At 30.0% G+C, this 13,746-nt stretch overlaps 1 protein-coding gene across 2 annotated transcripts; it reads left to right on the forward strand.

The window, feature by feature from the left end:
* Nucleotides 1-1,507: 1,507 nt before the first annotated feature.
* LOC146529370 (organic cation transporter protein-like) lies at nt 1,508-12,700 on the forward strand. 2 transcript variants are annotated; one of them, XM_085201505.1, is made up of 5 exons: nt 1,508-1,817; nt 9,581-9,965; nt 11,092-11,499; nt 11,723-11,966; nt 12,050-12,700. In XM_085201505.1, coding segments are annotated over exons 1-5 (1,470 nt in total). In that variant the 5' UTR covers nt 1,508-1,816; the 3' UTR covers nt 12,482-12,700. The 2 variants fall into 2 exon arrangements, with proteins under 2 accessions (XP_085057631.1, XP_085057630.1); XM_085201504.1 differs by lacking the exon at nt 1,508-1,817 and adding an exon at nt 8,167-8,340.
* The last annotated feature ends 1,046 nt before the right edge of the window (nt 12,701-13,746 follow it).

Genomic DNA, 13,746 nt, shown 5'->3' on the forward strand with positions numbered 1-13,746 from the left:
TATTGACTATTTTAATATTTACTTAGAAGTAGAAGTTTTCCTGTTACGTGAATGGTAATTCACTAAAATTTTCAACTTCAAACGTTACTTACCATGAAATAAGTATGTACTAAGTCACTGGTAGCGGTACTTTTACTATTCACCTACAATTTATACTAAGTAATAAATATTTAGGCCCGTTGTGGTGCAGAGGTTCAAGCGCTATAGGTTGTTGGTTCATTTCTTCGCTCTGGTGCCGAGGTAAACAGCGGCGTTGAGTTCCGCCACTCATTCTCACGCAATGCCTTGAGAATTAGCGGAAAATGGGGAGTGGAGTATTTTTGTAGTGAAGGGTTTCCCATATATGTTTCTAGTCGTAAGCTGCTAGTACTGTTCTTATGTTGTACTGTCTGAAAGCCTGACTCCATGATAAAAAAAGGTTGCAAATAATGTACTTATGTAATATTTTGGTATTAAGAAATAAGATGGCCGTCGTGGCGCAGCGGTTGTGGGTTCCATCCCCACTTGAGGAAATGAAATATTTATTTACGTTTATATTTTCATTTCTTCGCTCTGGTGCCGAGGCAAAGATCGGCTTTGAGCTCCGCTACTCAATACGCAATGCTTCCAGAATTCGGCGGAAAGTAGGGAGCAGAGTGTCTGAACACTAGGTTCCTTTCCTTCTGCCTGCCCTGCTGTGTGCGGGATACAGCGTGAAGCTGATTTTTTTTTAATAAATTTAAATGAACTATAGGTATTTATTTTTGTTACTTTGAATTAGATAAACACTTATAAATATACTGAAATGTAAAATAAAAACTACTCTATAATTTATTAGTAGACTGTTGAAAAATATTCTAAATTTAAGTTTAATTAAAAAAATGTGTCCTGAATATAATAAATAATATTTAATTTTAATGATAACACAAATAAAAAAAATCTCACGTGTTTACAACTTATTTTTATAAATTCGCAATTGGGTTAGCGTAATGTTCTCTTTTACATTTTTTTTGTATTTTTTCAATATTATCAAGTTGCTACCTTGTCACGAACCAAACAAAACATAATTATTGCAAGTGATACTTTAAACTTCAAAGTTACTGTACTTTATTCAGACTTTAACGACTTTTTTTTTAATACCAATTAATGTAAGTATTAAAAAAATATATAAATAAATGTAAGAAAGTTCAATAATAAAATTTATTTTTAAAAATATGTTTAAGAAAATCAAACCCATATTCTGGACAGTATTACATATATTTTATGTACATAAACACGTAATATCTACACGTAATACAATCAGGTTTTATATGGTAGGATCGTGTTGTTGACGCCACATTATAATTATTATATTAAATTAAAAACAAAACATTAATTTAATATATTTTTTTCTTAAGGAAAATCCACAAACGTGTTTGTTTATATTTAAGCGTAATACACCTAAGTAGCAAAAATTAATATTTTCCTGAACCATTGCGACTAGTATCTAAGTAATTACTCTCTAAGTATTTAATTGCAAGAAGTCAAATGTGACTGGTTAAATCCGGTTTTGGGGGCTTCAAAAGGAACCTAATGATTTTTCTGTTAAGATCGATAATTACTTGACGTTTGATCTTAACGGTTGGCTAGTGTTGGTGCGAGCTTTGGATAGATTTTCCTTAGTTTCGCCACTAGTAAACATAAATATAACTTATATAGGGTGCAAATCGTTTTATTATCAATACGTGTTTGAACGCAGCACCGTCAACTGCGGACCACGTTCTATCTCGGCGTTTTCTGTGGTCAATATATTTTACGTTGTGAGAAAAAAAACCATTTTCTGGAATCACACAAAAAAAGTAAGTTATAATTTTTTTCTAATATTTTTTATTAAATTGAGAAAATTGCGAAATTTATGTAACATCGAAAAATCTATTGTAGATTACATGATATATACATGTCGGTGATTTTGACAATTAATAAACAAAATAATAATGTTTAATTAATATGAAATATATTTTGATTTTAGTCTCTTATAAATTTATATATATATAAAGTTTATAAAAAGTATGGCATCTTATTTAAATTTTTTAAAATAAGATACCATTCAATTCTTCTAATTATTTTATTTAAGATTCAACTTAAAATTAGAACTCTGCCTAGGCTGTTGCTGATTTTTATAATTTATTTCCAGACTTTAAAACATAAATATACAACTATGCATAGGTATACTTGTATATTTTTATATCAAGGTTAATTTTTATTTTTATCTTGTCGCTTAAAGGTATGTTATTGGAAGTTTCGTTTTATTGACACGCTTTTATTAGCTTTAGTCGTGTGTGTCGTATCTAAATAATATGTACATATGTATGCTTGTAACGGAAACTTTGAACGTGATTTTGAGAGAATTTAAAATTTTGCATACTTTAAAAGACCGATTACAATGTACGATTATAAATTAAATAAGCCGGTCAAGTGCGAGTCGAACTTTCCCATCGACGGTTCTGTAGCGGCTTGTAGGTCAACGAGAATTCCAGATTATAACAAAAAGAATTAAAAAACTAAAAACACGCTTTTATAAAAAAAACCTACGAAACATAATAAATGAACTATAGTTAAAAAATAAAAAAAAAACAGATTTTGTGACAAAATTAAAAAATTAAAAAGCGTATGGCACGGAGGCCTATACTTTTTTACATTATTCTTAATTTAAATTTTATAAAGATTTTTTTTTATTTGTACTTAATTTTTTACAAAAGCATTTCTATTACTTTTTTTTATTATAATTTTTGTGAAGAACAATTTGCAATATTCGTACTAAAATTACCACTTTTTTGGCTCTACATAATTTTAAGCAACTTACTTATGTAAGACCCTGCACCTTTTTTTTTTTGTAATTATAAGAACAAAAATTGTTATTTTTGCTTATTATAAGAACACATGTTTTTTTAATATATGACACGAAAATATGACTCATACCCCTAAATTTGCCAAAATATTGTGCTCATTACCTATTATACATCCGAAATATGTCTATGTACTAAAAATTCTATATAATTGGTTAGGTAAATTTTTTTTACTGAAACAGTTTCAGCTTTCACAAAATATTTTTAGCGTGCTAAAAAAATAAACTTGCTAATAACGTAACATAACATGCTAATATTTTTTTTTCAATACTTCAAATGATAGTATAGGAAAGTCGACAATCCGTGGTCGCGTGAACAACTTTTCGAAATCTCTCGAAAATTAGAGCGGAAATTAGAGAACGGAGGGTTTTAACAATAGGTTCTCGCATAATACCGGGAAAAAACGTGAGCTCGAACTTATTGTTTCGATATCATCGTGGCGCTTATGCAATTTTTAAACATTTTTAAAGGACACACGTGGACAGCCATTGGCACAAGCGTGTGATTGTAAACATGACAGGTTGTGGATTCGATTCCCACTCGAGGAAATCAAATATTTAAAAATTTTATTTTTTGGGAACGTTGCTACCACTACAATTCTAGCATAATTCGGCGGAAAGTGGGTAGCGGAAGTGTCTTAATGGGAACAGAGTGTCTTAGCACTAGGTTCCCAGGTTCCCTTTGCATATCCTGTAATGACATTTTTAAATGAACAGAAAGTAGAAATTATGTGAATAGATATATAGTAGTTTTTTTTTTATAAACTTATGTATTAAACACAATGATGTTTATTTAAACGAAGTAAGTATTTACATATGCGAAGTAAATATGTGTAAGTAGTATTTAATTATACTTGAAACTGAATGCTAAAAAGCTTTTGTATTACGCTGAACACACTCGATCTTATAAAGACGTCCAAGGTGCTATCAGAAATAATTAAATTAAAATCATTATGACTAGCATTTAAGTTGAAAAATTGATTAAAAAAATGTTGTTTGAGAAGCTTTCAAATTTAATTCACAATGTGAAGTATATTCTTAATTAAACTGAAAGCAAGAAGAGTTAAGTATAAATTATTATTATTATTTTATGTAATGATCAAAGGGCATAAAAGCTGCTTTGGGTTCCGTCAATCATTCTAAAATGACGAAGATGGAGGAAGGCATGTCGGTACAATGAAACTAGAACTAAGTACCTATAATGAAACCTGAAGTTTATGAATTTTTGCTCCTTATACTATTTGTAAAATAGATACGTTTCCGGTAGTCGCCCATTAGTTGGTGTGGAGTCTTATTATTAATCTTTACTTGTAGCGAATTATGTCAATTCATTTTAAATCAAATATCAGATAATATATCTATTATTGTGCCAAGTCATATAAGTATTAATGAATATTATGAATCATGAATCTATAAAACTAGATCAATTCACGATTAATTCACTTGAACAATGCAAAGATTTGGAATATATATATAATATAATACCCAAAAGTTTTTATTTTACAGGATATAACATTTAAGTATTGTACGAGAATTTTTATTCATGTACACCCAAAATAATTTCAAAATAAATTACATTTTATAAATTCAAAATGAATTATTGCCCATTTGCTACCAAGGACTAATAGCTATATAACTAGAAAAGTTCGGTCAAAATTCGAGCAGTAATTTTTCATGACCGCTTTTCACAGCAAAACGACAGATATAAGTACCCACAGGTAGAAATTATATAGTTGGCTTCTATTTAGTTAAAGTTAATTATTTTTTAAATGTTATATTCAATGTACAGAATTTATTACTTATACTTTTTTATTACATTTATAGTCACTGCACTACATTTCCCTCCGAAAAGTTAAAAAAGTTATTATTATATTTAACATTTATATACGAGCCTTTTAGAAGGTTGTATCAAAAATTATGAAATTCAAAAATAATAAATATTTTGCTGCCTAATAATTAATTTCCAGCAAATCATTTAGATATTTTAATTTGTGAAACTCTTGGATCTTATAAAATAATAAAAAAAATAATTATACTTACACCCATACATACCCTTTAGTATAGTTAAAACCGATTATAACTAGATTTTTACATGAATGAATTAAAATGTATTGCAGTCAAATCAAATCTAAAATCTAAAATAATATCTAATTTACGCAGATACATTAACACAATCTGATAAATTAGATTTATATGAGGCAATGTTAAGATAAAAATGAACAAGCTCATTCTGATTACTTTTCAATCATTTATAAAGATTTGTATCGTTTCTTATCTAGATACGTCTTCTTTTATTTATAAATTAATAACCTACATGTAATATATTTTTAAGTATTAATTATATATTCATTGTTATTTTCGTTGTTCATTGTTATATTCATTGTTATTTTCGTTGAGTTCCACCACTCAACACGCAAAACCTCCAAAATTTTAAAAGATTGTGAAGGAAAGTGGGGAGAGGAGTGTCTTACCACTTGGTTCCCTCTGGAACGTCCTGGTGAAACTTGACCACGGCTATCTTTTTAAACTCACAAATCCAATTCGTATTCTTAAATCGCTTACTTCTGATGAAATGAGCGATTGGATTGTGGCTAAATTATGATAATTTTATTCCAAAATATAACAATTTCACAGTTCAAATAGTTCTCACAGTAGACAATAAATTTTCAAAACTTAAATACTTAATAAATACTATTGACATAAACAAGTGTGAGAAACAAATTATAAAATATTATTGTAGGCTACATAAATAATATATAAAGTGTTTACATTTTGCGAATCATCCTTTTAGACACATTTTCAATGTATTGTTACATTTTTTGTATGTACTTGTTATGTTCACGTTGTAATTGAAATTCAAGCAACAGGTTTCTCTTCAAAGACAATGTTACTTTTTGTTTGCTCTCCATATCTAAAAAAAAAAAATTCATATCTATGGATACTAATATTACTCGTTACATTGTGTAAAGATTTTTTTTTGGCACAAGACTATTCTGCATTGTCCATTTCACCACAAGTACTAGTACTCGCAGGTGACATCTAGCACAAATATGAAAGTCATTAAAACCTAAAATATTCGACAAATATATTATTTTAATATTACAGTTATAATATTCGAATTTTTCAATATAAACAGTAGTAAATGCGGCGTTGGATTTTACCGCTTCGTTCACATTATTTCAAAATGAATGGTTATTTACAGTAGTGGCTTATTACTATGTGTTATCTTTGTCTTAATAGAATAAAAAGAAAAAAAAATACAAAAATGAAAGAATATGAAATTATATTAACAAAAAATATTGACAACTATTTTATATATTCGTAATTGCTGTAATACCTGTACCTACTTGTTTTTAAATGGTGGTAAATATTTCTTAATCTTGATGGTAAATATTTAGAAAATGAATACTGTTACTGACAAAAAAAAATCAAAATTTAACATTGGAAAGACTTCTCTTGCTTTATTTTTTAAAGTTATTTCAAAAATATTTTTTCATATCAGAATTGGAAGGCTTTCGGTACATTTGTGAAATTGCTCTTTATAAAATAGAGCTTTAGTCGAAAAGTGATTTTTTAAACCAAACATACAGCCAATTCTAAATATAGTGTGAAATAGTAGTGAATAAGTTAGTGTATATTTAATGTATTATTTCGGTTAGGTCAAATGACAGTAATTATCATTATGTCTCTTACGCCCAATGTTAATAATGTATCTCCTATCTCCAGTTAACGTCAATCTTGTATTGTTCAACATGTCTATCCAATCACTAACCTGCATGCCGTCCTCCATCTCTGTCTATTTCAATCTATGGTTGCAATTTATGGATTAGGATTGATTATTAACATTGGGCGTTAGTCAAGATAAGAACACGAAGACAGCCCGACGCCACCTGTCTCGCAGACTCCTACTTACTGCTTCACTTCAGTGCTTAAACGTCATATTATATCAAACGTGGGAGAACCCACAAAGAATCTTTATTAAGGTGCATCTGTAAAATTGAGATGATCAACATGGCTTGGATTGTTTATGTTAAAATAAAGAGTACAGTACACTGGGTACAGTATTTGCGTTTTAATAACAATTTTACTTATTAATTATGTTAGTTATATTTAGTAACATATATTATTTAACCATTTATTGTTTGGTTTCTATTCAATATTTTTAAATAGAACAATCGGGGTGAAATAGGTAGGTATGGCAAAGAATCAGTTAACCCATGCGTCTACGACCATTCCTGGGGCGACACAGTATTTCATTAAAAAAAACAAACATTTTAGTGGCAAATGTTATCCGCTTGATTGTAAAGATGATGGTTATGGCTTCGATTCCCACTTGGTGAAATTAACTATTTATTGTCAATTTCATGCTTTGCTCGATAAATTGAAGCATTGAGTACATTCAACGCTCTTGCAGGTGAATGCGGTAAAATGAGAGTCATTACTAAGGAATAAGGCGTGAAGATTAAAAACTTTAGAGTCATGATATTAAAGTAATAATCTAATATTTACAATGATTATATGTCAATTCACGCTTTTTGGACGATAATATATAATTAAAAAGTAACGTGTGCGCATCCGAATTCACACGTGACAGAACAAGTATGATGTAGCAGCTATTATTATATATATTTATCTATAAAGATTGATTTTATCACTTACTGACACTACAGAATTTAGATAGATCTTTATCCTGCTACGGCGCACGTGTACATACATATTTCTTTTTACACGTGTAGAAGTCTACAGAGTGGACGCGTCTGTATGTTGACAACAAATAGTGGCAATCTTGATAACGCAAAAAACATATTGTTGAGTTATTATTTGTTAAACATTAATGAAGTCGCAAAGGAATAATAATTATTTTAATATTTTAGTAAAATATCGTTTTTGATATTATACATATACATAAAATTTTGTGTTCAGAAATAACAAGAGCATTCTCTGTTGTGGAGTGGAATTGTCAGGCGTTTCAATATATTTTTGCCTTGTTGTACCTACACTCAAGACCGAAAAGCTTTTAAAACTATGAATATGAGGCTTCAATGACTTAGTTGATGCAGTTTGACGCCCGTAATTACGCCCGACTAATTGTTCTAATGCTTAAATGTTTGTCCTTAAGAATTATCTTTCTTTAATGGATTGAAGATGAAGCACCTCCTTACGTGTTGACATGCTTTGACAAAATTGTAATTGTTAGTCAAAACGAATTCGTATTACTGTAAGGTAGTAAATCATATACTACATATGTACATGTCCCCGCTTATCTTATATGATATTCGCATCTCTATGGTGCCGCATAACTTCGAAATAGTGATAGAACCATTCCATGGCCAACAGCTGTACAGGCCGCTCTGTGACGCACTTTACAGAAAAAAAATCTTTGCGCAAACTATACCACGTCTTAAATCTCTATTAATAAAATTTTGTTATGTCTTGCCCGGAAGAAGATGAAGAGTTCAGTGTTCAGGATAGATTGGGTGAGTTACTCCACAAAATAGATACAGAAATCTAAATGAAGTTCATAGTTTATAATTGGCTAAATTGTATTTATATCGATAAAAAAATGTCTGATTCTAAATCTAATGATCTCTCTCCGTGTGTTTCTGTTCAACGCGAACGACAACGAAAATGTAGAAGAAGACTTCTACACTTATTCTACTTCTAAACTTCTTTCGGTTCATTGACTTTGAGGTAGACACCAAAGAACCATGTCCAATTGTCTATTTCAAAATAAATAAAAAAAGTATTAATTAAACTTTTCCTATAAACGTTTACTATCAACTTATAACGTTATCAAACAATTTCTATGATTAAAAAGATTGTCACGAGATTTAAACACTCGTATTTACTTAGTTGTGGACCAAGTTTTTATTTTATTTACTTTTTTAAGCCATTTCATAACAGACCTATACTGAAGAAATGCATTGAGAAAATATCCGCCATCCTGAGTATACCACCATGGTGGATTTAAAATGACATCATAAAACTAATATCCAAACTAAACGTTTAAACAAAATTTCAGCTTAATCTAGTGAAGATATACTTAACTATGCTTTAAAATTGAGTTGCAAGATTCCATCCGATCAAATATATCATACAAGTTAAATAGAACATGTAAAGTACTCGAGTGGGGATCGAACCCACAACCAGTCGCTTTTACAGTCACACTTTGTTTTACATTACAATTTATAATTTTATATTAGTTCAAATAAATTCACAACATTTCACTGTACGTATGAATTCTAGCAATGTAAAGCCGTAGGAATTACAAAATAGGTACATTCTAAATTCAAATTATAATTCTAAAAGGAAAGAAAAAATAGTTTAAGTTGCCAGTTATTTATATATGAACTTAAAGAGCAGCAGTATAATAAAATATGTCATATTGCTGATATTGAGTTATATAATATACAAAATAGATACTTTTGATAGAAGAATTGATCTGAAATCGCGGTTCCTTATTTTATAACTACCAGTAAGTGGAAAACAGCTGCATGGTGGAACAATACCGGTACACATACACAATTACAATTTATATTTTTAGTCAAACAAATATTTGACAAAATAGAAGTAAAATACGCAGTTTCATATAATCAATATTAGAAAACCCAATCTGAGTGGAATTGAATATGTATTTAGTATAATTTCACATTCCTTTTCATAGTTTCCAAAAATTACGAACCATATTAAAAAAATATTACTTTCTATTTGTTACAGTGTCTGAGAAAGAAACAAAGAATGTAGAAAGCGAGCAGGTTGTGCAAGACCCCATAACTAAAGCCATCGGTGCAATTGGGAAGTGGCAACTATGGATGTGCTTTTTAATCTTTCTCACAAGATTCCCAGTAGCCTGGCATCAAATGAGCATAATATTTTTGGCGCCTCCTATGGATTTTTCTTGTGCCGACCACGAAGAATGGATCAATAACCAATGTTTCTCAAACTGCAGTGCATATAAATATGACCACAGTATTTTTGAAGAAACGATTGTGTCACAATGGAATCTTATATGTGCAAGCGCGTGGCTGAAAAATTTTACACAAACCATTTTCATGCTTGGAATTCTTGTAGGAAATATGGTCTTTGGACATCTTGCAGACAGGTTAGTAGGGTATTTTTTATATTTAAAAGTATTATAAATATTTTAAAACGATCGCCATTAAAAATAACGTAAAAAACCGAAATCTGTACATAAAATAGACGCGGTAGAAAACATTATTTTGAAAAAAAAATACGAAGAGAGTTAAGATGATTACCCGTTGGAGGTCATCCTTACTGAATTAGCACATCCAGTACAATCTCACAAGTCACGCAGGGGTCCGGATGATAGCACTTTAACAAATGTTGTTTTAATAGGTAATTGTCACACGTGAGTGTTCATGCATTTTTAATAACAAAAAAAAAACAAATCGCAACTATAAAATCGTGATAGTTCGTAATACTTTGTATCAAATAATAGTTTATTTAAATAAATTTTCCAGCTATTTAGAAAAATCTGTTAATTTACAGACAAAACCGTGGCAAGAAGCATATTAAACGTTATAGAAACGAGTCTTATATCATATCAATTAATAATATTGCGTAATTATTTTTAGAAAGCAAACCATTATCGTTTATGCCATGGCTAGTAAGTATTGGCACATCACTATTTATTATTTATTATTTTTGATCAAGCAATTATTTTACCTAAATAAAAAAAAACTTCTTGAATTGATATCATGTACTTCAAACTGAATTACAAAAATACGTATTTAAGAAACACCGTTTGCTTTATGCTTATTAGAGGTCATACAGTACATAGGCTAATTAGCTTAGCCGAATCTTGCATATAGCAGGGAAGGTAGCCTTCTACCTTCACTTCACAACACTAGGCTCCCAGGTTCCTTAACCTGGGAGCCTAGTGTTAAGAAACTCCATTACCCTTAAAAAATTAGGACATTATTGAGTGATGAATTTGTAGATATTATTATAAATTATAAACAAAATACAAACCTAATTGGTTTCTCATATAAGAATTTTAATTAAATAGAACAAACTATAATAAAGTAAAAATGTACTTTACAAGTAAAAGTAGAAAGACAAAACTTAATGTTAAACACTTAAATATTTTATATTACGCTTTGCGATGCACAACTCAACGCCGCGCGATGTCTACAAAATTTTTATTTAATTTTTCATCAGTATATAATAGTATATGTTGTTAAATAGATTATACGTTTTCGTTTCAGATTTGGGCGCAGAATACCATTCTTGGCTGCAGTCATAGTTCAGTTGATTACTGGTATAGCCAGTGCATTTTCTGTCAACTGGTATATGTTCACGGCATTACGGTTCATAATGGCTGTTGCTATTGGTGGTATCATGGTGACCAGCTTTGTTCTCATAATGGAGATTATAGGCACCAAGTACCGAGACACTATTGGGATAATCTATCAAATACCTTTTAACGTTGGCTACTTGACTTTGCCATTATTTGGATATTACATACGCAGTTGGAACACGTTTCAATTGGCCATATCTGTGCCGTCTATCTTGCTTTTAAGTTATTACTTTTTACTTCCTGAATCGCCAAGATGGCTTTTAACAGTTGGTAGGACTGATGACGCTGTCCACATATTGGAGACAGTTGCTAAAAGGTATTACATTTTTTTTTACGTAGATGTACAAAATATTTAAACTTACAAAGTTATATTAAGATTTCCTAATTACTAATGTCTTACAAATATAGACAATGTTCACGAGTATGTTAAAATGGATATAATAAATATTTTTGATGCTACAATAAAAATAACTATAATAATATTTTATATAGTGCTTAAGGAAATATGATACACTAAATTATTGTATCACCATTTTCAGAAATCGGCGGCCAACGGAAAACATAGTAACTTCAATACAAAAGATGGCACTAGAGGTGAAAAGTAATAAACAAGAGCGCGCATCTTTCCTAGATCTATTCAAAACACCACGTCTACGTGCAAGAACCCTTGCTATTTGCTTCAACTGGTTCGTCAATGGTTTCTGTTTCTTCGGAGTGTCCCAATATATTGGAAATGCATCAGGGAATATATTTATAAACGTCGCTATATCTGCTGTAATATTGGTAAGCGTTTGACTCCTATATGCATGCTAATTCTTTATTATCAATATTGATCTTTGATTGAATTGCCATTTACTTTGTTACAGGTCCCCGGCACCATTATATCGATTTACGCGAACAAAATGCTCGGTCGTAAAATCACGCTTATATGTGCTAATTGTATAACAGGCATTAGCTGTTTGTTAATTGTGATCATCCCACAATCTGACATCAGCCACCTAACTTTAGGTTGCATCGGACTATGGGGTACTAGCATATCCTTTGCAACGGTATACTTATATGCAGGAGAGTTATTCCCTACGGTTTTAAGGAACTCTGGCGTGGGACTTTCGTCAACTATAGCAAGAATAGGTTCTATGGTAGCTCCTTTCGTAGCTACGTTAGCTCAAACTGTCGCTTGGCTGCCACCGGTCGCTTTTGGTACTGTCCCACTTATTGGTGCCGGTCTTTGTATTATATTACCTGATACGAGAGGAAAAGATTTGCCTGATACATTAGAAGAAGTTGAACAAGTATGAACACGAACTCTAAAATATATTGTGAAAATACTCCTTTTATTTATAATTTAGTAAATAAACCGTTTGTATAGGCTTTAATATATTTGAAGCATACTTTCAATATATTTGCAGAGATTTAAACATGTTTTTAGATATAACTGTTATAAATATAAAAAGGGTATAACATAATGTAATACAATAGATATTTAAAAAGATGAAGACAATTAATTTCCAAATTGCTTAATTTTGTTTGTTTGTTTTGTTGTTCATAAATATTTGATCATGTTACGTTTAATTGTTTCCTGTATGGGCAAAATTCTAAAAATATTAACAAGTTTTAAATTTCATTTTATCAACGAGCTTATTAACCTTTAAATATTTTCATACGGTCATAATTGTTATAAGCCGCAATGAACTTTCGCAACTCTATTTTAGTAACTTACTAGTCTATAAATAAATTCTATTGCATAATTATGTACTCATTAAAGATTATGTGTTAGTTTTAGATTTTAAAGTGTTTTTAAACATTATTAAAAAAAACCGATCAAGTTAACAAATTTGAATTCTAGGCGTACGCATTCATTGTATGAAATGAACTACAAATTTAAGTTTGTATTTTTTTTTGTGAAATATCGTGTTTTTAAGAAAGTTGATAATGTATAAAAGTCTATATAAATAGGCTGTGATAATTAGTTTTAATAAGAATTTATTAATAAAATATTTATTTACATTCCAGATAAGTTCTTTTATTTGATAAAAATATTAGATTTAAAATCAAATCTAGGAGCCATAACAAATGGATCTAATTATTACACAAAATAAGTAATATAGATGACCTATTGCACTTAAGTGTGGAGTTATTTTATTCAGTGACCGACCGAAATTTCGATTTTGGTTTGGTTATTGTTTGTTTTACCCTTCCAACAATTCTAAATAGACAAATAGATGACTATTTCTTATAGATAGTAGATTCTAGACTATCTATATGAAATATTTCATATAGATAGTCTAGAATTGGTTTTATGGTAGCTCCTTTCGTAGCCACATTAGCTCGTTATAAGATTTAGCTGCCTCCGGTCGCTTTTGGTGTGATTCCACTAATTGGAGCCTGTCTTTGTATCATATTTCCTGATACCAAAGGGAAAAAATTGCCCGATACATTAGAAGAATGTGAATCATGAAAATGAACTTAAAAATACTGGTATTTGTGAAGATAGTTCTTCTATTTATATTTAAAAAAAAATTGTTTACAGATTGGAAGCGGTTTTATGTCATAAGTACAAGAG

This window comes from Heliconius melpomene, chromosome 18, assembly GCF_056956725.1.
Source record: "Heliconius melpomene rosina isolate 202511_hmr_F chromosome 18, ASM5695672v1, whole genome shotgun sequence".
NCBI classification, from domain to species: Eukaryota; Metazoa; Arthropoda; class Insecta; order Lepidoptera; family Nymphalidae; genus Heliconius; species Heliconius melpomene.